We start from the raw sequence: 23,013 nt of genomic DNA on the forward strand, positions 1-23,013 counted from the left end.
CCGTTTTGCATCTGGGTTTACATCTTCATCGGCTGGAGATGTAAATTTGCATATCCAAATGTTGTATTTTAGAGTACATTATTTGGAGAAGGCGATGTATTTTTTTACTGCGCATTTAGACCTTCAATATCATCTATCGGATCTTACGCGAACCAATTTTAACTGCGTGACCGGTCTGGTAAAAAGAAGGCAGGCTCGACCCATGAACCGGCCACGGCACCATTTCTTCGCCTTCCCCGCTTGGCCGCTTCCCCTCTTTCTCTCTTCCTTCCGCCTCTCGGGCCACGCCATGCACCGCGCCAGCCAGCCACCACCGCTAATCCCTGCCAGCATTTTCCAAAACTCCTCCGCTTTCTCCGTGGCCTCACATCCCGATTGCAAAGTTTCCCCCCGAAAATTTCCTCACGTTGTGTTTGATCCTCCCCACATTGCTATCGATTCCTCGCAATTTTCGTCGATTTTTCCAATGGAGTGAGCCGATGTGATGGAGGGGCAGGACGCGCTCGACATGTCCGACGCCTCGCCGACCTCGTCGTGGGAGGATGGCGCCGTCGAGCACTTCGACGTCGCGTCGTTCGGCGGCGACGGGTACGTCGTCGACGATGAGGAGATGTCGGACGTGGAGCTCGGCACGGGTTCCCCGGCGGCCCCTTCGGAGGCCTCGACGCAGACTCCTCCGCCGCTGCGGAGGCGCCTAGCGCCGGTCGAGTCCTCGGACGTCCCGGAGGAGGTGGTGCGGGCGGTCGACGCGGTGATCATGGGCGGTGGTGTTGAGCGCCTCCGCGAGATGGTGTCCGAGGAGAACGGCGAGGTCACGCATTTCATCGTAGACGTGCTGATGATCACGATGGGCGGCGTGGACGGCCTCGACGAGGGCGCGGGCGACGGCACCAGCACCAGCACGGAACCCAGCATCATGTCCAGCTCGCGCGCAGCCGCCATTGCTGTCGAACTGATGCCTTACCTTCCATGCGGCACCGAGCCGTCGCCGCGCACCCGTATGGCCTGCGGCCTCCTCGCCACCCTCAGCGCCTGCACCCGCAACCGCACCATGTGCTCCGCTTCGGGCCTTCTCGCTATCCTCCTCGATTCTGCAGAGAAGCTGTTCGTAAAAATGGGTCAGAGCAGGGATTGGGATGGGAAACCGCTCGTGCAGTGCATTCAGGTGCTAGGAGGGCACTCGGTTAGCGTCAAGGACTTGCATTCCTGGCTCCTTTTGGTCAAGAAGGCGCTTGGGACACGCTGGGCAACGCCACTGACACTAGCATTGGAGAAGGCTGTTGGCTGCAATGAGGCGAAGGGACCTGCAGTGACATTTGAGTTCGACGGCGAGAGTTCCGGCTTGCTTGCCCCTGGAGATAGCCGATGGCCATTCTCGAACGGTTTTGGGTTTGCCACATGGATATATGTAGAGTCATTCTCGGACTCACCCAACGCAGCAGCATCAACTTCTGGGAGATCGTCGCGATGGGCCGCCGCCGCCGCTGCTTTCATACATGCTGGAGAACGGGCGAAGGACATGCCCCGGCTTTTCAGCTTCCTTACTGCTGATAACGATGGTGTGGAGGCTTATTTCCAAGGCAAGTTTCTAGTTGTGGAGAGTGGGACTGGAAAGGGAAAGAAGGCTCATCTCCATTTCACCTATGAATTCAAACCACAGTGCTGGTACTTCATTGGTTTGGAGTGCACAAGCAAGCAGGGTTTGCTCGGAATGGTCGAGAGTGAACTACGGCTGTATGTTGATGATAAGCTTCATGAGAGCTGTCCGTTTGAGTTCCCCCGTGTCTTGAAACCGCTGGCATTCTGCTGCATCGGGACAAACCCGCCACCAACTATTACTGGTCTGCAACGGCAATGCCCATTATTTGCAGAAATGGGGCCTATCTATATTTTCATGGAGCCGATTGGCCCAGAGAGAATGGCCCGGCTAGCTTCTAGGGGAGGAGATGCACTTCCCAGCTTCAGCAGCGGTGCTGGTTTGCCTTGGAAAGCTAGCTGTGATCACATTAGGGAAATGTCAGAAGATAGTTATACACTTGACATTGAGATTGGAGGAAGCTTACATCTTCTTTATCATCCTAGCCTACTTAACGGCCGATTTTGCCCCGATGCTTCACCTTCTGGTTCAACAGGTTTGTTCTATAGTTGAACTGTCATCTTGTCTTAATTTTATTTTCAGAAACAGTCAGCAATTAATTCATAGAATAATCCCAACAGAGTATACAAATGGCTGAAAGGCTAATTAAGAAAACACAAACACACGCAAGCAGAATGGCTTGGCTTAATTCTACTCTTATCTTTGGTGTTACCTGGGGAGTTGAACCATGGTCAAGTTACAATCCTCGTGAAGGCTACGCAAATCTTTCTGTACTTCCTGTTTTGCCTGCCGATTATTGCACATTCCAGTCTTTATAAATCTTGTTCCCCAGTTCTGCATCAATCGTTCCTGTAGTAATTGAAAGAAATTGTTATTCTCACATGCCATTAACCATTAGCAGGGACAAAGTATTTCTAGTGGCTATCAAAATTACGCCATACAATGTTATGTGTATATAAATTAAAAAGGTTGATTGAGTTTGGTTCCCAGTTCCCATCAATCATTCATGTATTGATTGCAGTAAATTGTCATCCTTGTTAGGAGAAGAGCAACTTATGACCGAAAATGCATAGGAGCTCTCGGGTGCTACGCCCCCCTATATTCAAAAATAATTTAGTAATTCAAAAAAGTCAAAAAATCCCAGAACTTTTTATGGAATCAAACATGACCAATTATTGCACATAAAAAGATTAAACAGGGAATGACTTTTATTGTATCCGGGGTTAAAGATTTCCCAAAAAATACTAGATACAAGTACTATTCATGCTATATTGTCATCATAAATTTGTCTTTTTTGCCTTGAAGTCAATGAGAATCATTTCTTGGCCAAACTTTTTATATGAGTACAATACCTAGTCATTTTGGTTCAAAAATATATCCAGAATTTTTTTGACTTTTTTCTGAATTATTAATTTATTTTTGAATATAGGGGGGTGGAGCACCCGAGTGCTCCTAATCCGCTTCCAACTTATGACATACAATAATGACTATGTACCTTAAAAAGTGGCTTGGGTTGGTCCAGAAGGATAACTATTGATATTATGTCATGTTTAATCTTAGGTACTCACCGAAGGCCTGCGGAAGTTATTGGGATGGTTCACATATCTTGTCGCGTGCGACCTGCAGAATCATTATGGGCATTAGCTTGTGGAGGTCCAATGGCTTTACTACCATTGACTGTGAGCAATATTGAGATGGATAACCTGGAACCTATACTTGGTGATGTGTCACTGTCTCTTGCTACGTCTTCTCTTTCTGTTCCTATATTCAGAATAATTTCTCTGGCAATTCAACATCCTGGAAATAAGCAAGAGCTTTGCCGTACCCATGGACCAGAGCTTCTATCACAAGTTTTACAATATTTGTTGGAAACACTGTCAAAACTAGAAAGTGGGAAGAAAGAGATACTGAGAGATGAGGAGCTTGTTGCTGCAATTGTATCTTTGTGCCAATCTCAAATAAATGATCCTGGTCTAAAAGCGCAGCTCTTTAGCACTTTGCTGTTGGACCTGAAGATGTGGAGCTCATGCAACTATGTTCTGCAGAAAAAGCTTCTCTCTTCACTTGCAGACATGGTTTTTGCAGAATCTGCTTGCATGTATGATGCAAATGCGTTGCAAATGCTTCTTGATGGATGCAGAAGGTGTTACTGGGTAACTCGTGAAGGAGATTCAATAGATACCTTCACATTGACTGGAACTGAGAGACCTTTAGGGAAAGTGAATGCTCTTGTTGATGAGCTGTTGGTTGTTATTGAACTGTTGATAGGATCAGCTTCTTCCACAATGGCTTCTGATGATGTTCGTCGTTTGGTAGGATTTGTTGTTGACTGCCCACAACCTAACCAGGTAACTGGATTCGACACTGGTAGTCTAGCACAACATTACATGCCCCTTGCCAGAAAACAAAGACTCTCGTCAAAGTTTGGCTAGCGCTTTCTTGTTCACCAGGATGATGTCATACATGGAAATACTTAGTCCTCATATCTGAGTTTGTAATCTGCCTAGTTTTGTACATGCTACTTTGCATTTGGAGTACTTCATACTCAGATGTATTTGTTTCATAACAACAAAATACTGAAGAGAATCTAGTCTTGTGTTCGTTAAACTATTGCCATATTTTTATTTTTCTATTCTTTGTAATTAATCAGTGCTAATGCTTAATGTGGTTTTCTATGCTATGGGATATGCACCAAAGTCACAGTATTAATACCTTTGTATAGCTTCTTGATGTGGAACTTGATTGAAAGAATGGTTCTGATGATTTTTAACAATGTGCTTTGTTGGCAGGTTCCTAGGGTCTTGCTCCTCATCTACAGACTGATTGTGCACCCAAACAGTACTAGAGCGCACATGTATGCTCAGTCATTTATTTCTCGTGGAGGTGTAGAGGCATTACTTGTTCTTTTGCAGAGAGAGGCTAAATCTGGCAATAACAACACTTTCAACAACTGCGATGTGCCACAAAATGCTGCTAAGTGGAATGGAAGTTCTCAGTCAAAATCTACTAATAGTCGTTCACTCTTGAAACCAGCTAGTAGTGAAGCAAACTGCAATCGTGAGACACCGTCAGTTGACAGTCATGAGTCACCCTCTCATGATGGTAACTCTGAACCTGTATCCACTAGCAAATGGCGCTTACTAAAAAATCAGTTCCTAAAGAATCGGAGTGGCATGGACCTCCCAAGTATCACTGACAATGTTCAGAACAATGTATACAATATTGATAATGGTGATGGAGTACTTGTTGGGATAGTTCATATTTTGGGCGCTTTGGTTGCCTCAGGTCACCTGAAGTTTGCCTCACTTATTGCAAAACCAAAGTTGCCAAGTGGTTTTCTGACAACTGCTAATGGCGAAGGAAATACCATGTTTGAAGACAGAGTATCTTTATTGCTCTTTGCATTGCAGAAAGCTTTTCAAGCAGCCCCAAGAAGGCTTATGACCAGAAATGTATATAGATCTTTAATATCTGCAGTGGTATGGTGTTCTTTAACTGACTTACGGATATTGGATATGTGATATGTTTTCAGCACTACACTGATTGGTTAATGCAATTCCTGTTTTGCTTTCTACTCCCCCCATTCACAAATATAAGATTTTTAAATTTTGTGTGAAACGGATGTATATAGACACGTTTTAGTGTGTTTGTTCACTCATTTCAGTCCGTATGTAGTCCATATTGAAATATCCAAAACATCTTATATTTGTGAACGGAGGGAGTATTATTAGATTACGCCATCATTTCTAAGTACCTGAATGAGCTAAATATTTGGAATATTACAAAAGCAAGACTTTCAAATAAAATTTCTTTGAAGTTTATCTAGCTGTGCTTCACAATAGTTCATGTTTTGCTCGCTTAAGCATGTCATAGGTGCAACCAATTTTACTCTGGAAACCTGAATTATGTCTTGTATTCTTCAATGCAGATCAATATTTCTTCAGCAAATGATAATCTGAACTTGTATGATTCTGATTATCGCTTTCAGCATATTCCGCTCTTGTTAGTTCTACTACGTTCTCTTCCATATGCATCACGAGCATTTCAAGCTCGTACTCTTCAGGTACATTTACTGATTTATTCAGATAAATTTATCACCTAATTTTTCTTGACATGAATGATGATATAATCACTGATAATATGCTCATATAACATTTTCCATTCTGTGTATTCTCTTGATTGACATCTCTTACGCCATTATCATAATTCTTGTCTTTTGAAGTCTATAATATTACTTTTTTTTAGAAAATGAAAGCTTTATTACCCCTTGCCCTGCACCATTAGATGCATACAGCCAAACTTATTACATTGTTTATTACAAAAGATCAAACTTTGATCTTGCCAAGAGAGGGAAATATAAACACATGGATCAAATTGGACGATCAAACCACATAAGATCACTCTAAACACTCAAAAGTCTATCATTGGCATATGCCGCCCAAAGCGGATCATAAACACCCTGGTGATCCACTCAAGTTTATTCGCATCTGGCTCTATCAGCTCCTTGTACCGCGCCTTCTGTAATAGTGCCCATAACCGCAGCCAATGGGTAGTTTGGTACACAAGAGTAGCACCTCATACAAGAACAAACTTTTATCTTGTAAAATATGACATCATTTATGTAAAGCCAGATAGACCGTAAAGACAGCTGCTACCCCGACTAGAATAAGAAGTCTTAAAGATTTTTTAACCCCTGTAGTCAAGTCCCAAAAATATGTGAAATACTACGAGGTGGGGTGATGTTAAAGGCTAAATACACAGCTCGCCATGCAAACGTTTGGACGGAGTTTTGGTCATGATGGAGCTGTATACTGGTTTTTCTAGAATATTGATTATTATAATTTAACAACTACTCTTCCCATCTTAATCAGTTCTCAGTTCCTTTCATATTTGAAGATTTGCATGATTAAACCATGTGCAGATTAGGTATGGGTGGGAGGGAGTTTTGGTTTATTAGATGGCCTTTGCCTCCAATTTTCATAACAACCTCAGCTCTCACTGTGTTGACAAACAGTTCCAAAGTTAAAATGTGCGGATGTGGCTGGTTTGCCATGGTTTCAACTATCAAAGAACAACTTGGGAGAGACCAATCAGTATAAGTGGGGAGGACATCTGGCGAGTAGCGTCTGATATGGGTAGATGTTAACTTATATGTTGAGACTATCTTTTTAATTTAGGACACAACCAAAATGTGTTTAAATGATGTCTACACCCTAGACACCATGCTCCATGATTAATTTAGAGGCTTGGTTTTGGTTCTTGTACCACATCCCTGAGTTGTTTGCATGATCATTCTGCTAAATGTTGCCTTCGATTCTTCAGTGGTTGCATTAGTTAATTAATATTGTAAGCCCCATAAATCAAATATGTGAATTCCTAACATTGATTTTTCCAAAGCTAAAAAACAGGTTTGTCTTTTTTACTTTGAATATTGCATTTTATTTCTCTTGCGTTTTAATCACTTATGATGCCTTCTATATTATTTCAGGATCTTCTATTTTTGGTTTGCAGTCACCCTGAGAATAGAAGTACTATGACTTCCATTGCAGAATGGCCTGATTGGATTTTGGAGGTTATGATTTCTAATCATGAGGTAATATTTCTGTGATGGCAAATCCAACATTTTGCATTGATAATTATATTAAGAAGTGGCACTTGTATTCTATGCTTATTTTAATATGTAAAGTTGATATTTAGATGGGTGATAACAAAGATTCAGATGGTGTAAGCATATATGAGCTTGAAGACGTCATACACAAGTTTCTACTTATTATGCTGGAGCATTCAATGTGGCAAAAAGATGGGTGGAAGGCAAGTGACGTTGATCTCTTGTGTTTCTGTTTGCACATTAACTTTATAGGATTGTAAGCTTCTTTTTGGAGAATGGGTCGTAATAATTTTTTATGGTAGTTTTGTGGTTGGAATGTTTCCCTAGCCAGACTTCTCTTTGATCCTTGGTTGTGTCTTGATGGTTTTAATGCTGTAATTCTTCAGGATGTGGAGGCAACAATACACTGTGCAGAATGGCTTTCAATGGCTGGGGGGTTTAGCATGGGAGACCAAAGAATTAGGTAAACAAAAAGCAATAAGAAGCAATGCTCCCATGCCATAATATCTTGCTAATTACGTATCCTATCTATGCGTTCCGTATCAACCACCACATGCATTTTTGTTTATCTACTAGACAGCATAAGAAGTATTTACGTGATAAAAAAACATCAGAATCCATAAGATCGTTAAAGCATGACATTATGCAGGGCTGCATATGATCTAAAACTGGAAATTCCTTCTAAATATCCCCACTGTACCTTTTAAAATAACAATAGCTGCAGCCTTTTGTGCTTTACTGCCTCATCGCATTTTTTTCAACAATAGAATGCAGGTGCTTGTCACGCTCTGCCTGATTATTTTACTGATTCAAACATAATATGATGCTTTTATAGAAGATATTATCTTCTTGACTTGGAATATCAGTGTGATATTTTTCTTTGTTTTCAAGGCGTGAAGAAGCATTACCAATTTTCAAAAGGAGATTACTGGGTAGTCTGCTTGATTTTTCTGCTCAGGAGCTTCGAGTTCAGGTAGATGCTCCTTTTTACAAATGTTATTCGCTTGACTTGGACTTTATTATTTTGAAATTACAGAACTAACTAGCAACGCATGGTTCTTGCATATTTGTCAATTGCTATTTTCTACCTTTTTCACCCCATTTATCTGTTAGGCTCTTCTACTTCCTGTTTATATAAAATGAACGCAAAATTTGGGAATAAATCAGTACAAACCTGTGATATTTTGGAGCCTATATTAGCTATATCTATTATCCAGTTTACGGGGGTCATAAGTGAAACAAGCCAACTTATGAAATTAGCACAGGAAACTACATAACGAGTCTTGCTTGTAAGCCCTTGCACCTTGCAGAGTTCCCAAGCCACCTTCTCTGGTTTAAGCTTCTGTTTTAGAAGGATCTTAGGCTTATCAAACATATCTGAAGGTAATCAGGTGTCTAAAACTAGCTTAAAATTAGGACTAGAGTACAAACTAAGCTTGCTCGATCAATTGGGCCCATGTAACATGGTTAAACTTGTATGCCCACTACTTTCTGTGTATGATTGTACATAGGTGCAGTAGCAATACATTGTCAAGGCATATTTGTCATCAATTGTATTCCAAGGAACAGAAAATTTTGGATAATTTTTCTTTTGTTTCAAAACCTCACTTTTATTATGAATTATGGTATTCTTAATACATTGGTCGCCTTGTTTATAACATGCACAGATGAGTTCAGTCTTATGGACAATAACACATAGAGTGTCTGTTAATTTATAAATTAGACGGTTACGGTTTTATCATTTCGCAAATGATGTTCTTTTCTTGGTTGTCGCCACAGCAGTCTGAAGGAATTACCGCTGCAGCATCTGATGTTGAAGTGGAGACTAGAGAACCAAAAATACAAGCAGAAAAGGCTGCCGATCTCTTAGTAGTCTTGGCTGAGAATGCAGTAGTTCTGATGATGCTCGTAGAAGATCATCTGAGGTCACGCAGCCAACAATTTTTTACATCCTGCTTAATTGACAGTGCTTTATCTCCTTTATCGATGGCTTCATCAGCTGCCAGTAGGTCATTGAGCAGAACTGGTAGCGAGCCTTTAGAAGCTGGGGGCTCAAGGCAGTCTTTGTCCAGTGATGCTGGTGGACTGCCGGTTGATGTATGTATATCTAGAACAGGCATATATTATCACAATCTTATTTGCGTAATTTCAATTTATGCCTATATTTTTTATAGGTCCAACTTGTAATGTTCTTTCATTGCTTTGACATGTTGAGTCCCTTTTTTGTTTCTGGGGCAATTTTGTGAATTTCTGAGATGCTATATCATGTGATTGCTGAAAATGTTAAAACTCATTAGTGGTATTGTATTGTTTAGGAATATATGAGATAGATGATTAGAGATCCAGTTTCTAGGGAAAACTTCTTGTGAAGATAATCGATAGTAAAGGGTGGTTTTTGTTTAATTCAAGATTCAAAATAAGACCACTACCATTATAAGAGTTACACTATTTCTTGGAACTCGACAAGCATATGTACATTATTTCTTGTCAATCAGGCCACTACCCTTTATAGGAGTTACACTATTTCTTAGAACTCGGCAAGCATGTGTACACTATTTCTTTGTACTAGTATGAGTATAATCCAGAAGAATACTGTGTGTAGCATATCTTGTTTCAGAATTTTCCCTTTATAGTCCACATGTTCAGTTTCATCTACTGCATACCAACTTTTGCTTGCTATCTTACATCATTATTGGTGTGAAAAAAAATTCCAGGTTCTTGCTTCGATGTCTGGCACAAATGGGCAAATTTCTTCTGAGGTAATGGAACGCGTAACGGCAGCAGCAGCAGCGGAGCCTTATGGATCTGTCAGGCATGCATTTGTATCCTATGGGAGCTGTATTTCAGATCTTTCTGAAGGTTGGAAGTACAGAAGCCGACTATGGTATGGTGTATGCATTCCATCCAAAGCTAATATCTTTGGGGGAGGAGGAAGTGGTTGGGAAGCATGGAAATCTGCTGTAGAGAAGGACTCCAATGGGGACTGGATTGAACTTCCATTAGTGAAGAAATCAGTTGCAATGCTGCAGACACTTCTACTAGATTCTGGATTTGGGGCTGGCCTTGGCTCTGGAGAGGGATCTGCCGGTGGTATTGGTGTTATGAGTGCACTTAATCAGTTGTTAGATAGTGATCAGCCTTTTTTTTGTATGCTCCGGTTGACTCTTATTTCAATGAGGGAGGATGATACTGGGGAAGACGACCTCTTTATGAGAAACATTAGCATGAAGAATGATGATATATCAGAAAGATTGGGCTGTCAAACTGGAAGTGTGATTGAACTTGATGGTAACTCATGTGCGCCTACCATAAAACCTCAGTCTGCACTTCTATGGAGGTACACCTTATCAGCTATTAAGTAGAGTATCATGTTAAAATTAGTTCAAGAAAAGGATTTGATCCAGAATTATCACTCCATGGTCCATAGTAGCCAGTGGCCTTTCATTCTATACTGCATCCATACTAACCATTTTGTCCATTGCTTCTTCACTGATATTTTTTAACATATCTTTACTGATATTTCGAAACCTCTGTTTTTTTACAGATTGCTTGGTCCCTTTCTGAATGTGCCAGTTTCTGAATCTAAGAGACAGAGGGTTCTGGTTGTGTCTTCTATTCTTTATTCGGAGGTAAATTTGTTGTTCATTGATTGAAAAATATGATCAGTATCTAAAAACATACAAGTGTTCCATGCTATCCTTTCAGATTGAATACTTCATCAGAATCACGACATGCAGACACCATAGTCCATGTGTGGTAGTTTCATTTACCATCTTCTTCCTCTTGTTTCTGATGGTCTATGCATGGCCCCAAAATTCACATGCGGTGGTCTCATTATTTTTTGCATAGATGAAGCACTATTTTGCACCAATCTGTTTGATTACTTTATGTATTTTGTGGAATGTAGCATAAAAAGCATGTTCCAAATGCTTATAATCATGTTGCAGTTTTCAAAACACTTATAATTTAAATTCCTGATGCAGAAATCTTGTTGCCCCCACCATATATCTAAATGTCTCGTGTCTTAACTTTGAATTATATGTCCAAAAAGCTATCCTCAAGCTGTTATGATTAATTTTAAAAAGGAAATTCCCTTCACTCATTTAGTGCCTTGATGATCAAAGATAAACCCGTAGTTCATACCAAGAGATATCAGGGAGCAACTTGTATGGAAACACTCCTAAAGAGGTAATCTTGTACAAGTTGCTCTCAGAGATATCACTACAGTAGATGACACTGTGGAACGTTCAGTTAGAATTTTCTGTGTTAGGCCTTAAAATCGTGGGACACTTTTTTTGTGAGAAAAAAAAAACGCACTACTTTCAAGACCTTTGTCGAGGACATCACTACTTTAAGACCTAACCTAGGGAAATTGCGTAACTCCATGCTGCTGCTTCCTGAGAGCACTGCTACTTTTAAGGCCCAACGGAGGAAAAATTATAACTCTATGCTGCTGCTTCCTGTTTGTTTATGTTGTTTGTTTTGAATATATAGATCGAACAACGTTTTTTATATTATGTGTTTTCATGAAGCTTATGTTATCCTAACAGGTATGGCATGCTGTAAGTAGCGACAGAAAGCCTTTAAGGAAAAAATATCTTGGATTGTTAATGCCACCCTATGCAGCTGTCCTGAAAAGATATCGCTCTGTTTTGGCTAATATTCACGAGCTTGCATCTTCGGATGGAGAAAATCCGCTACTTGTTGGTGATTGTGCTTCGGCTGCAGATACTTTACCTGTTGAGGTAACAGTTGATTTTAAATAGGCCATAAGATAGCTAACAACTGAAGTTATCTGGTGCTTGTGCTGAGCTCTATAACTGTGATCTAGCGATGCTTGTTACAATCTTATAGCTTTCTAGGAAAAATGCTACTTCTGCAAATAGAACTATGAATTTTGCACATTAGCTTAAAATCAGATGTTTTCCTAACTATTGCTTACTTTGTACTTTCATTTCATGTTCGAGAAATTGTTTTAAATAGTGTGATTTGGATCTTTAGCATAATCACTTCTATCTGGACATTACTTTTGAGGAAGGCCTTGATATTTGTTATGCGACTTTAGTTGCTCCTCTCGGATAAATATCTCATCATTGTTTTTGTGCAAAGTTTTATGTGTTCACAGTGGGATTTTATTCTGTGTCTTTTGAATTCAGGCTGCTGTTTCATTGATATCACCTGGCTGGGCTGCTGCTTTTGCCTCTCCACCAGTTGCAATGGCATTGGCCATGATTGCTGCTGGTGCCTCTGGGGCAGAAACAATTGCACCACCAACAAATAAATTGCGCAGGCGTGACACCTCATTGCTTGAGCGTAGATCAGCTAAATTACACTCATTCTCAAGTTTCCAGAGGCTTCCTGATACAACACCACTCCTGCCTGCATCTGCACCAAAGGACAAAGCATCCGCGAAAGTTGTAGCCTTGGCCGCTGCTTGTGACCTTGAGTTTAGTGCTAAGATTGGCTTGAGAAGGGGTCTTAGTGTTGTAGCAATGGCAACTTCAGGACAACGGAGGTCTGCAGGTGATATTGAGCGTGCGCAGAGGTGGAACACAACTGAAGCTATGGCTGCTGCTTGGATGGAGTGTCTGCAATCTGCCGACTCAAAGTCAGTGTCAGGCAGAGATTTTTCTGCCCTTTCTTACAAATATGTTGCACTTCTTGTTTCAAGTTTTGCCTTAGCACGGAACTTGCAACGAGTTGAGGTATATCAACATCGAACAAAACGCTTCCGCTTATGGTATTCAGTGTTAGTGATACATCACTTAACAACTTTTGGACATGCAGATGGAGAGACGAACACAGGTTGATATCTTGAACCGTCTTTGTGCCTCTGTTGGGGTTCGGGCATGGCGACGTCTTCTTCATTGCTTAATAGAGACAAATAGACTCTATGGACCTTTTGGAGAACTTCTGTGTACTCCTGATAGCGTATGGACCGAATCCAGTTTTTCTTTCACGCTTTCTTGCATTCTTATTAAAAAAACACTGCATGATTGTTTTATTGTTTTGTTAAGCAGATTTTCTGGAAGCTGGATTTTACTGAATGTTCATCAAGGATGAGAAGATTTATGAAAAGAAACTACAATGGGTCAGATCGTTTTGGTGCAGCTGTTAATTTTGAGGAGCAGATGCTTCTTTGTGATGGTGTAGAATCCAATGCATGCCACACAGAGGAAGGGGACACTCGATCTACAAATGCTCTCCCAACAACTTCGTTGATTATAGTGGCTGAGGCAATGTCAGTGGATAGAGGACATGAAGATGCTGAGCACATAGAAACCGAAACAATTTGCAGCAGTGTAGATGATCAATTAAGAAATTCCTTGCCACCTGATCCGTTTAAAGGATCAATAGATTCAAGAAGTTCAGACTTTTCTGGTGTCCGCAACCTGGTTCGATCCACAGCAATTGCACCTGGTTACAGGTCTGGTGAAGAAGATAAAAGAATTATAATTGAATTGCCATCGTTGATGGTGAGGCCATTGAAGACCGTACGAGGAACCTTCCAAGTAAGTGTGTGCTGATGTACGTACTTCCACCTGTATAGTCATACCTAGTGTATAGCTTTTTCTTAGCGAGTCCAAAGAGCTTCTATCGGTGCCATATATTACTTGAACACTGAAATTAAACGAATTGTTACTACGAATTCATGCTTTCGTTACTCCATGAGCCCTTGACCGGGTCCTAATCAACACAGCTCTCTGATGAGCTTAACTAGCTAAGTTCATCATATGATTCTGAATAGTTTTGAGTCGTAGTCTAATCTCTAAGGAGTCCTTAGTAAAGTCCGGTACCACTGTAAGTAAATCAAGGGTGTGGGGATACTGACTAACACACAACACACAGTTATTCACCCTAATTTCCCCTTTGGAGAACAATACAGTGTTCTTGGTATTGTAAGTTCCCCTTTGGAGAACAATAAAAGAATTGTGTTCAATATTAACTATCCTTTATATTCAAGTTCCCTTTATAATATTCATTCAAATATTCCAAGATCCAAAATGAGCAGCGCACTGAAGAATCAATAACTGCTAGTGTAATACTCCCTCCGTTCCTAAATATAAGTCTTTGAAGAGATTCCATTATAGATCACATACGGAGCAAAATGAGTGAATCTACACTCTAAAATGCATCTATATACATCCGTATGTGGTCCATAGTGGAATCCCTACAAACACTTATATTTAGGAACAGAGGGAGTAGCATATAAAAAACTTGAGTAATTGTGTCCCCACCTAGCTGAATCAAGTTCCAGCAGCCTTGACTACACTGACAATTTTTTTGTTGTTCTTATTTGCATTGAGTGCAGCGTTTCGGTGCCCAGGCTCATGTGCACCCGGTCAGAAAAAAAATCACAGAAAATTCAAAATAAAAATAAAAATGGCAATTGTTTTTTGCATGGTAGAAAATTTGTTGCTGAGGTCCGCCCCAATTTTCAGATCATTTAGACATCTCAATAGCTCTCAGCAAAAAAGACAAATCGGGTCAGAACAGTAGACTTTTTTACAGACCCCGAATTTGTCTTTTTCGCCGAGAGCTGCTCAGATGTCCAAATGATTTGAAAATTGGAGCGAACCTCATGCATCAAATTATCTACCATGCAAAAAAAAATGGAATTTTTTGAATTTTTCTAGTATTTGTTTTGATTTGTTTCCTCAGCGTGGGTGCAGATGAGCCTGAGCTCAGAAGTGGATTATCGCCTTACATTGTACCATTCTGCCTATTCTTCTTCATGCCCTACTCCAACATGCTAATGCATATCATAATCCCAAGCATATATTGTTCTCAGGTCACCTTAAAGAGGATTAACTTCATAGTTGATGAGCATACATCTGACAGTGACAGTTACATGGATGATGTTGCATCCACTAGCGGCCAATATGATCAGCAAGATAAAGATCGGAGTTGGTTCATATCTTCGCTGCATCAGATTTATAATAGAAGGTAAATAATTATTTTTATTATCTGGTACTCATTAAAATGTTAAGTTAGGTATTTTCAGCTTTTCTACCATCTGCGCCCCTTCTCGCATATGTAGACTACAGTCTACAGAGTGGACTGCCTGTTCAGTGCTTATAATATATGTTTCATACTGATTAAAGTTAACTATTGCAGGTATTTGTTACGTCAAAGTGCATTGGAATTATTTATGGTAGATAGGTCTAACTTCTTCTTTGATTTTGAGGTACATAGTTGATGAGACTCACTTTATGTTGTTTGAATCTTATGCATGCTATATCTGGATAACCATTTTTAAGTTGTATATGAAATTTATCTAGGATATAGAAGCACGTCGACATGCTTATCGGGCTATCATTCACACCAAACCTCCTTATTTGAATGATATTTTTCTAGCTACACAGGTTGGTGCTCAATGCAGTTCTCTAAATCTGAATGTTTTGAATCTACTCCTACCTGAATCTAATATCATTGTTTTTAGAAACCTGAGCAAATCCTTAAACAGACACAATTAATGGAGCGCTGGGCCAAATGGGAGGTATTTGAGCACAACTCATTTTGACGGTCATATATGTTAAGTAGAGTCAGGATATAAGGAATAGCTTTCTTGTGCAGATTAGCAATTTTGACTACCTAATGGAACTGAACACTCTTGCTGGGCGCAGTTACAATGACATCTCGCAGGCATCCTTGCTTCAGAATTCTCACTTATGAACCTGGCAGGTTCTTGCTTCTGTTTCTATTTAACGATTCCTACCTGTTTCTGCAGTATCCTATGTTCCCATGGGTAGTATCAGATTACCAGTCCAAAACATTGGACTTGGAAGATCATTCCTCATACCGAGATCTTTCAAAGGTAAATTGTGTGCTTCTATTCTTGCCGCTCATAAAGTAAGTTGGATCCCATTTTTATGTATTGCCCTGCTTTTCCAAACACTTACACGGGTGATGGTACTCGATTCTTTTCAATGAAGCCAATTGGTGCTCTAAATCCTGCACGGCTGAAGAAATTCCAAGACTATTACTCTAGTTTCAAGGATCCAATCATCCCAAATTGTCACTACGGTTCACATTACTCTAGTCCTGGCACGGTGCGTATTTTTAGATCTTGCATGCTTTTATTCAGCATTTTGCTTGTGTGTTGTGCCTTTTGTTTGGGCTAAGATGTACTCCCTCCGTCCCAAAATAAGTGACTCAAGTTTGTACTAGCTTTGTACTAAAGTTAGTACAAAGTTGAGTCACTTGTTTTGGGACGGAGGGAGTACTTACGAAGTAATTCCATAATATCAACCATTTCCTCGCTGCATTTCAGTGACTATCCCTTATGTAGTTGATTGGTGTGACCATACCTTGATTGCAATGATGGTGCATTGATATAAATCTCTACTGCAGGTATTGTATTATCTTGCCAGGATAGAACCTTTCACTACCCTCTCCATTGAGCTGCGGGGTGGCAAGTTTGGTGATGATAATCACATGCTCTCTGATATCACCAGAACATGGAACAGTGTCCTTGAAGACATGAATGATGTAAAAGAGCTAGTAAGTTTTGTTGAAAAATGTGCTCTTGATACATTTCCACGTTGCTAGTTTAGAAGTCTTATCAGAATCTTTGTTGGAATCTAATGATGCGACTATTTCTCTAGGTTCCAGAGATGTTTTACCTTCCTGAGGTATTTACTAATGTGAATTCTGTTGACATGGGAACAAATGAACTTGCTAAAAGGCTAGGTAAGTTCGCTTCAGTCTTATACTCATAAGAGAACCGAGTGTCACTCAGTAGACGTGGCAACCCCCCCTTAACTTCGAGTGTCACTGCAGGCTCTGTAGAATTGCCTCCTTGGGCCGAGAACCCTGTTGATTTTATACATAAACATCGGAAAGCTCTTGAGAGTGATCATGTCTCCGCTCATTTGCATGAATGGATTGATCTAATATTTGGGTACGTTAGTATTGTTATATCTCTGTTGCCATGTCATGATATCACTGCTTTATTTCACTAAATCAAATTCATTGGTCTCATACACATTTGCCAAATGTCATCCATATCCTGTCCATTCTTTCAGCATTAGGGTAAGTATGATGTGAAGGAATACTACTTTTCCCTCCTTCCCACAATGTAAGGCACACTTTTTTTTTTACGCGTCAACGGCGGGCTTACACCGGCGGGCTTACACCGGCCTGAACTTATATTGCCAAACATGGTCTTTGATGTACGACTTTGACCATTAATATATACCAAAATACATGGAATGCACATGTATAAATGGTATCGTAGTATTTGTCTTGCAAAACAATTTTATTTCATATGTCTTCATACTAATTTTATAGACATACAAAAACGGAAATCATAGTCAAGTTGTGCGATGAAATACTAGAAATAGTCCAAGGGCACCTTATGTTTTGGAAAGGAGGGTGTATTTGATAAGGCTATTAGCTATTCCATTTGACAGTAAAGTAAGTATGACGTGAAGGAATGCACCTATCAAGTATTACCTCATTTGAGCGAATGGAAGGATTTGATTTTCTGGGGTACCTTCAAATGGTGGAGAATTTAATTTCCAATAGATATTCTAATGAAAAAAAAGTCGATACAGTAGCCGCTGGTTCTCCCCTCATTGCAACTGGATCCTTATCAAAATCCCAGCTTTGTACTGGATTGGTGCATCCCATTTGTAACCAATTTTGACTGATCCTACATCATTGAATGTAAAAATCATACAGATAACTTGTGTAAACTTGGAAATACCATTTGAACCATGTAGTAAATGAATGACTGAATCAGTTGATGTGCGCAAAGACAAATGTGTTGAACCCAATCCCAACAAAGGACATCTTGCTGCTGCCATGTTTTTTGGTTATCTTTAGTGTAAAGTTTCTTATATTAAAAGGATGGATGTAAAATTTCTGATTCTGGTTATCCATAGATCACAAGCAATAATCCATGGATTTTTTTAAACAGACACATCATAGGAAAATATATTCAGTGATTATCATTTCACATATTTAGTTTGCTGGCCTTAGAGGCTTGTATTAATGTCATTAATTATTCATCTATGTGTTAAACCCATTTGTCATGTAATACTTTCTCTAATTCAGATATAAACAAAGAGGTAAAGAAGCAGTGATGGCTAACAATGTTTTTCCCTACGCTACATACGAGGGGACAGTAGATATTGATAAAATTGCTGATCCAGTAAGTTTCGCATCCAACCTTTTAGATCATCTCAGTAACTTTCTAGCTGTTAACATTTTGCTGAAAATACTGAAGGTGCAACGGCAAGCTACACAAGACCAAATAGTAAATTTTGGACAAACGCCATCTCAGTTGCTGATAGTTCCACATATACAGAGAAGGCCATTGGCAGATATCTTACAGCTGCAGGTGATTTTTACAAGTACAAAATTGGTGATTTATTTCTGTAATTGTAACTGTTCCAAGTACAAAGACCATGCATAGTTCAGAATAAGCATAATAAAGTATGAGTTTCGCGAGTAAATCACACTCGTGCTGATTAATAATGCGATAACTTATTCAAGGTTCATAACGACACACTATTCAAGAGTTTATAGACTTATTACTTTATTAGGGATACAACCATCTTCATGTTTTGCTCAAGAAATATATCAACCACAAAATCATATTACAAGTTCTATAGTACTTTCGCTTGAGAAAAATTCATATAGTACTCCAATTAACACATGTCAAACTGACTTCAGTGTTGCATGTTACTCCTCATCGTCGGTCCATGTAACTGTGAGAGTAACTCAACTCCAGCCACTACCTTTTCCTTTTAAGCATGTTACTATTCTAAGGCCACCTCTTGCAGGTGCAGCCATTTGTTTCAGGAAATTTTTATTCCTCTCCTTCAAAACATCCTATGTAATATACATTTGGATGCCCCTGAACTTGCCACCTATCTCTTGGCTCCCGGCTGAGACTCTCATTCATCCACTAGTATTTATCTCGATATTGTGCCAAGAGACACTTTTTTTTTAGATCGAAGGGGCCACACAGCCCCCATTTTCATTACGAAAATGGAGTCTTTTTCTTACAGGGACACTGAGCAAACCATTACATCACTGATACAATAACTACACTAGGATGCTCCAAAAACTAACCAGCTGAAGCAAGAATCTACATCCAGCATACCAAGCATACTAACAATCAGGAGAAGCAACTATCCACCAACTACCAAGTAACATCAGTCTGAACTATGAGAGGATAAAACATCAAATTAACATGAAATGCCTTTGAGGCCAGCAAGCATAACAGCAGCTGACTTCACAAAAGTCTCCTTACACGCGGCGCCGATCCATGCCCACCTCTGAAGACATCTCGAGTCACCAGCATAATTCTTCTAGACACCCGATGAAGCATGTTTTGTACCCCTCTTTTCTGCAGATTTTTCCAAGAGTCCAACAGAGTACAAACAAGAAAAATAATGTCAGTAGGATCTCTAGGCACAACACTTTGAAAACAGGACTTGTTCCTTGTTTTCCAGATAGACCACAAGAGAGCAGCAGCACCTAGTGAAACAACTATCCTATCTTTGCCCGTATAACTAGGCAGCCAGTTCTGGCATAGATAAAAAAAAGAAGAAACTGAAGATCTCTTATTACCCAGAGCACACCCCACAATATTCCACAAAAACTTAGCTACTACCTCCGTCCTGGTTTATTAGTCCCCATTGTATTTTGGGTCAAATTTTGACCATATATTTGACTAGCAAAATGTTAATGCATGTCACTGAAAGTTATATTGTTGGATTCGTATTTGAATGTAGTTTTCCATGATATTATTTTTGCTACATACTCCCTCTGTACCAAAATACTTGTAGCTAGGGGAACTTGTAGTAGTTTTCCCCAACAACAAGTATTTAGGTACAGAGGGAGTATAACATATATTTTATTAGTTAAAATCATGGTCAAAATATGACCCAAAATAGAAGGAGGACTAGTAAACCAGGACGGAGGTAGTAAGGAGCAAGAGAAAAATAAATGATCCACACTCTCTTCAGAGTCACAAAATTCACATAACTTGGCACCTTTCCAACCTCTCTTGCTCAAATTGTCCTCGGTCAGAATCCAATTTTTTAATTACTAACCAAGAGAACGCCTTAACTTTAAGAGGCATCTTCATCCTCCATAGATTTCTAAAAGGAAAAACAACTTGTCTAGCAATAAGATAGTGATAAAGTGATTTAACAGAAAAACTCCCGGAAGCTGTAAGTAACCATTTAACTTACAGTGGAAGGGCATTCTTTGCCGAGATGGTTTACAGTCTCCGGCTAGCTTAAATATAGCCGACACTGTGCTTCGTGCAGTCATCCCCTTTTGGTTAGGTTATCCGCCATGAGGATCTTCAAGTACAAGGCAACTCATATCTATTGTGTATCTCACTGTGTAGATCAAATTATATCTGTCAACATTGCGTAACATGATAATTGGTTTTGTGTGTCATTAAAAAATCAGATTTTTTCATGACTTAAACAGTTTTCCAATCATGGGACCTTCCAAGTGCTTGTGGCACTGGATACTTTCTCTTATCTCGTGACGTACTATTGTTAATTTTTTTTTGTGCAGACAATATTCCGGAACCCAAGTGAAGTCAGATCTTATTTACTTCCTAATCCAGACCAGTGTAATGTTCCCGCTAGTGCAGTGCATGTATCGAATGACTGTATTGTAGTCGTAGATGCAAATGTGCCTGCAGCACATGTGGCAGTGCACCATTGGCAGCCAAACACCCCGGATGGCTTAGAGACACCCTTCCTCTTTCATCATGGGAAAAATGCCATAAATTCAAGCGGCGGCGCAATAAGGCGCATCTTCAAAGGACCTACTTCTGCAGAAGACTACCATTTCCCAAGGGCTATAGCTTTTGCTGCTTCTGCAATCCAACCTTCGTCAACTGTTGCCGTCACATGTGACAAAGAGGTTATAACTGGTAATTATTGTATTCTCACCTTATTTTCTCCTTTTCTCAAAGCTATCATTTTTTTCACTCATTGATACTTGTCTGAAAACTAGTCTTCTTCACCATTTTTTTGTGTCTACTTCACTTTCATGTCTTCTTTGTACTGGTTCTTTTCTGGATGATTCCTGATATCCAGAGTGACACATTACAATCTGGTGTCAAAAAACTAGTTTCCTTATTAGTTCCTGAATAAAATAATGTATTATGTTGCTCTTATGCTATCATTTTACATCAAATAGTCGTCTTTATGATCTGAAATATTGTAAGACTTCTCCATTCCTGCATTGTTTCTAATGTCCCTTTTTTTCTTTGACTGTAGGTGGGCATGCAGATAATTCTGTGAAGTTGATCTCCTCAGATGGAGCAAGGACCATTGAAACTGCATCTGGGCATATTGCTCCTGTGACCTGCCTCGCACTATCTCCTGATAACAATTACTTTGTCACAGGGTCTCGTGACACAACAGTTATATTATGGAGGATACATCAGATGAGCTCTTCACATTGGAAAAATGCTCCAGAACCTCCACCTTCACCAACAACACCAAGTACTCCTCTAGCCAATAGTATTAGTAGTGGTAGCAGTCCAATCAGAACTTTGGAAACCTCCAGCAAGCGGCGAATCGAAGGTCCTATGCATGTTCTAAGAGGACATCTTGGAGAAGTAACTTGCTGTTCTGTTAGTTCTGACTTGGGACTTGTTGCTTCCTCTTCACATACATCTGGTGCCCTTCTACATTCTTTGAGGACAGGTCGGCTCATAAGGAAGCTGGATGTGGGAGAGGCACATTTGATATGCTTATCTTCTCAAGGAATCGTATTGATTTGGAATGAATCAGAGAAGAGACTATCCACCTTCACTGTTAATGGAATCCCTATGTCTACCTCGGTCCTGTCACCTTTCTCCGGGCGTGTTAGTTGCATTGAGGTTTCTAGGGATGGCCAGTTTGCTTTAATTGCAGCATGTTTATCTAGCAATTGTACTCGTGACACTAGTACTGATGAAGATCATATGATTGACAACTGCAACGATGATGAGGATGTACCAGAGTCAAAGGAGACCAAGCTATACGTTCATGCTCCCTCGATCTGCTTCATTGATCTACACAAACTTGAGGTGAACACTAAGAGAAAACTTTTGAACTTACATCCTATGAGCAAAACTCTCACGGATAAGGGGTATCTTGTCAGGTAATTCATACGCTGAAGCTGGGAGAAGGACAGGACGTCACAGCTGTTGCTCTAAATGAAGATAACACTACTCTTGTTGCCTCAACAGCTGATAAGCAGCTGATAGTCTTCACAAATCCTTCTGTAAGTATTCTGTGTGTAGTATATTTTTATCTCACTAGTTATCTTCAAGGCCTGATTGACAGATGTCCTATAGATTATCTCTCATCAGTAGGAATTTTTCAGGGTTTAATTGTCAAGATAGCCACTGGCACACAGAATGACCATCTCTGCAACTAATTTTCATATTAACTTGCCTGAATATTGCAGTTAGAGTTCTAAAATAGCTGATCAGATGTTGCACGAAGGTGACGGGCTTTTGTAGTCGTGTGAGAAAACTGCCGCTGACTGACATTATTTCACTCACCGAAGCTCCAGCCAATTTTGCAGTGAAAGATACAAAGATACATAGGATGGCACAAAACGGCGTCTGTACGTAAAACAGGGGAGATGCAACACGGGCCCTCTTTTGTGCCGCGGTGAACTGGTACAGATGACTTCGCTTTGGTTGATTGTATGGACCTTGCTGTTCTTGCATGTGGTGAAACGCGCCATACCGCGGAGAAGATCCGGGACCGTCTATGTTTGTGTTGCGGCCAAGGGATTCAGAAGCAAATACCTAAATGTTGCTAATTCT

General features: G+C 40.1%; 1 protein-coding gene across 1 annotated transcript; it reads left to right on the forward strand.

Moving 5' to 3' along the window:
- Window positions 1–269: 269 nt before the first annotated feature.
- Window positions 270–22,791, forward strand: LOC109776219 (BEACH domain-containing protein C2). The gene is made up of 31 exons (XM_073501548.1): window positions 270–2,132; window positions 3,158–3,945; window positions 4,387–5,076; window positions 5,526–5,660; window positions 7,086–7,190; window positions 7,295–7,408; window positions 7,592–7,668; window positions 8,097–8,178; window positions 8,985–9,302; window positions 9,920–10,542; window positions 10,750–10,834; window positions 11,756–11,950; window positions 12,362–12,910; window positions 12,993–13,136; window positions 13,226–13,717; window positions 14,998–15,152; window positions 15,324–15,393; window positions 15,488–15,571; window positions 15,649–15,705; window positions 15,783–15,851; window positions 15,937–16,023; window positions 16,142–16,258; window positions 16,560–16,709; window positions 16,814–16,898; window positions 16,989–17,109; window positions 18,267–18,363; window positions 18,439–18,552; window positions 20,754–21,117; window positions 21,467–22,263; window positions 22,338–22,460; window positions 22,647–22,791. The coding sequence occupies exons 1-31, from the start codon at window positions 485–487 to the stop codon at window positions 22,656–22,658; spliced, it is 8,547 nt and encodes a 2,848-aa protein (XP_073357649.1). The 5' UTR covers window positions 270–484; the 3' UTR covers window positions 22,659–22,791.
- Window positions 22,792–23,013: the final 222 nt, after the last annotated feature.

The sequence above is a fragment of the Aegilops tauschii genome, chromosome 6 (genome assembly GCF_002575655.3).
Source record: "Aegilops tauschii subsp. strangulata cultivar AL8/78 chromosome 6, Aet v6.0, whole genome shotgun sequence".
Lineage (NCBI taxonomy): Eukaryota > Viridiplantae > Streptophyta > Magnoliopsida > Poales > Poaceae > Aegilops > Aegilops tauschii.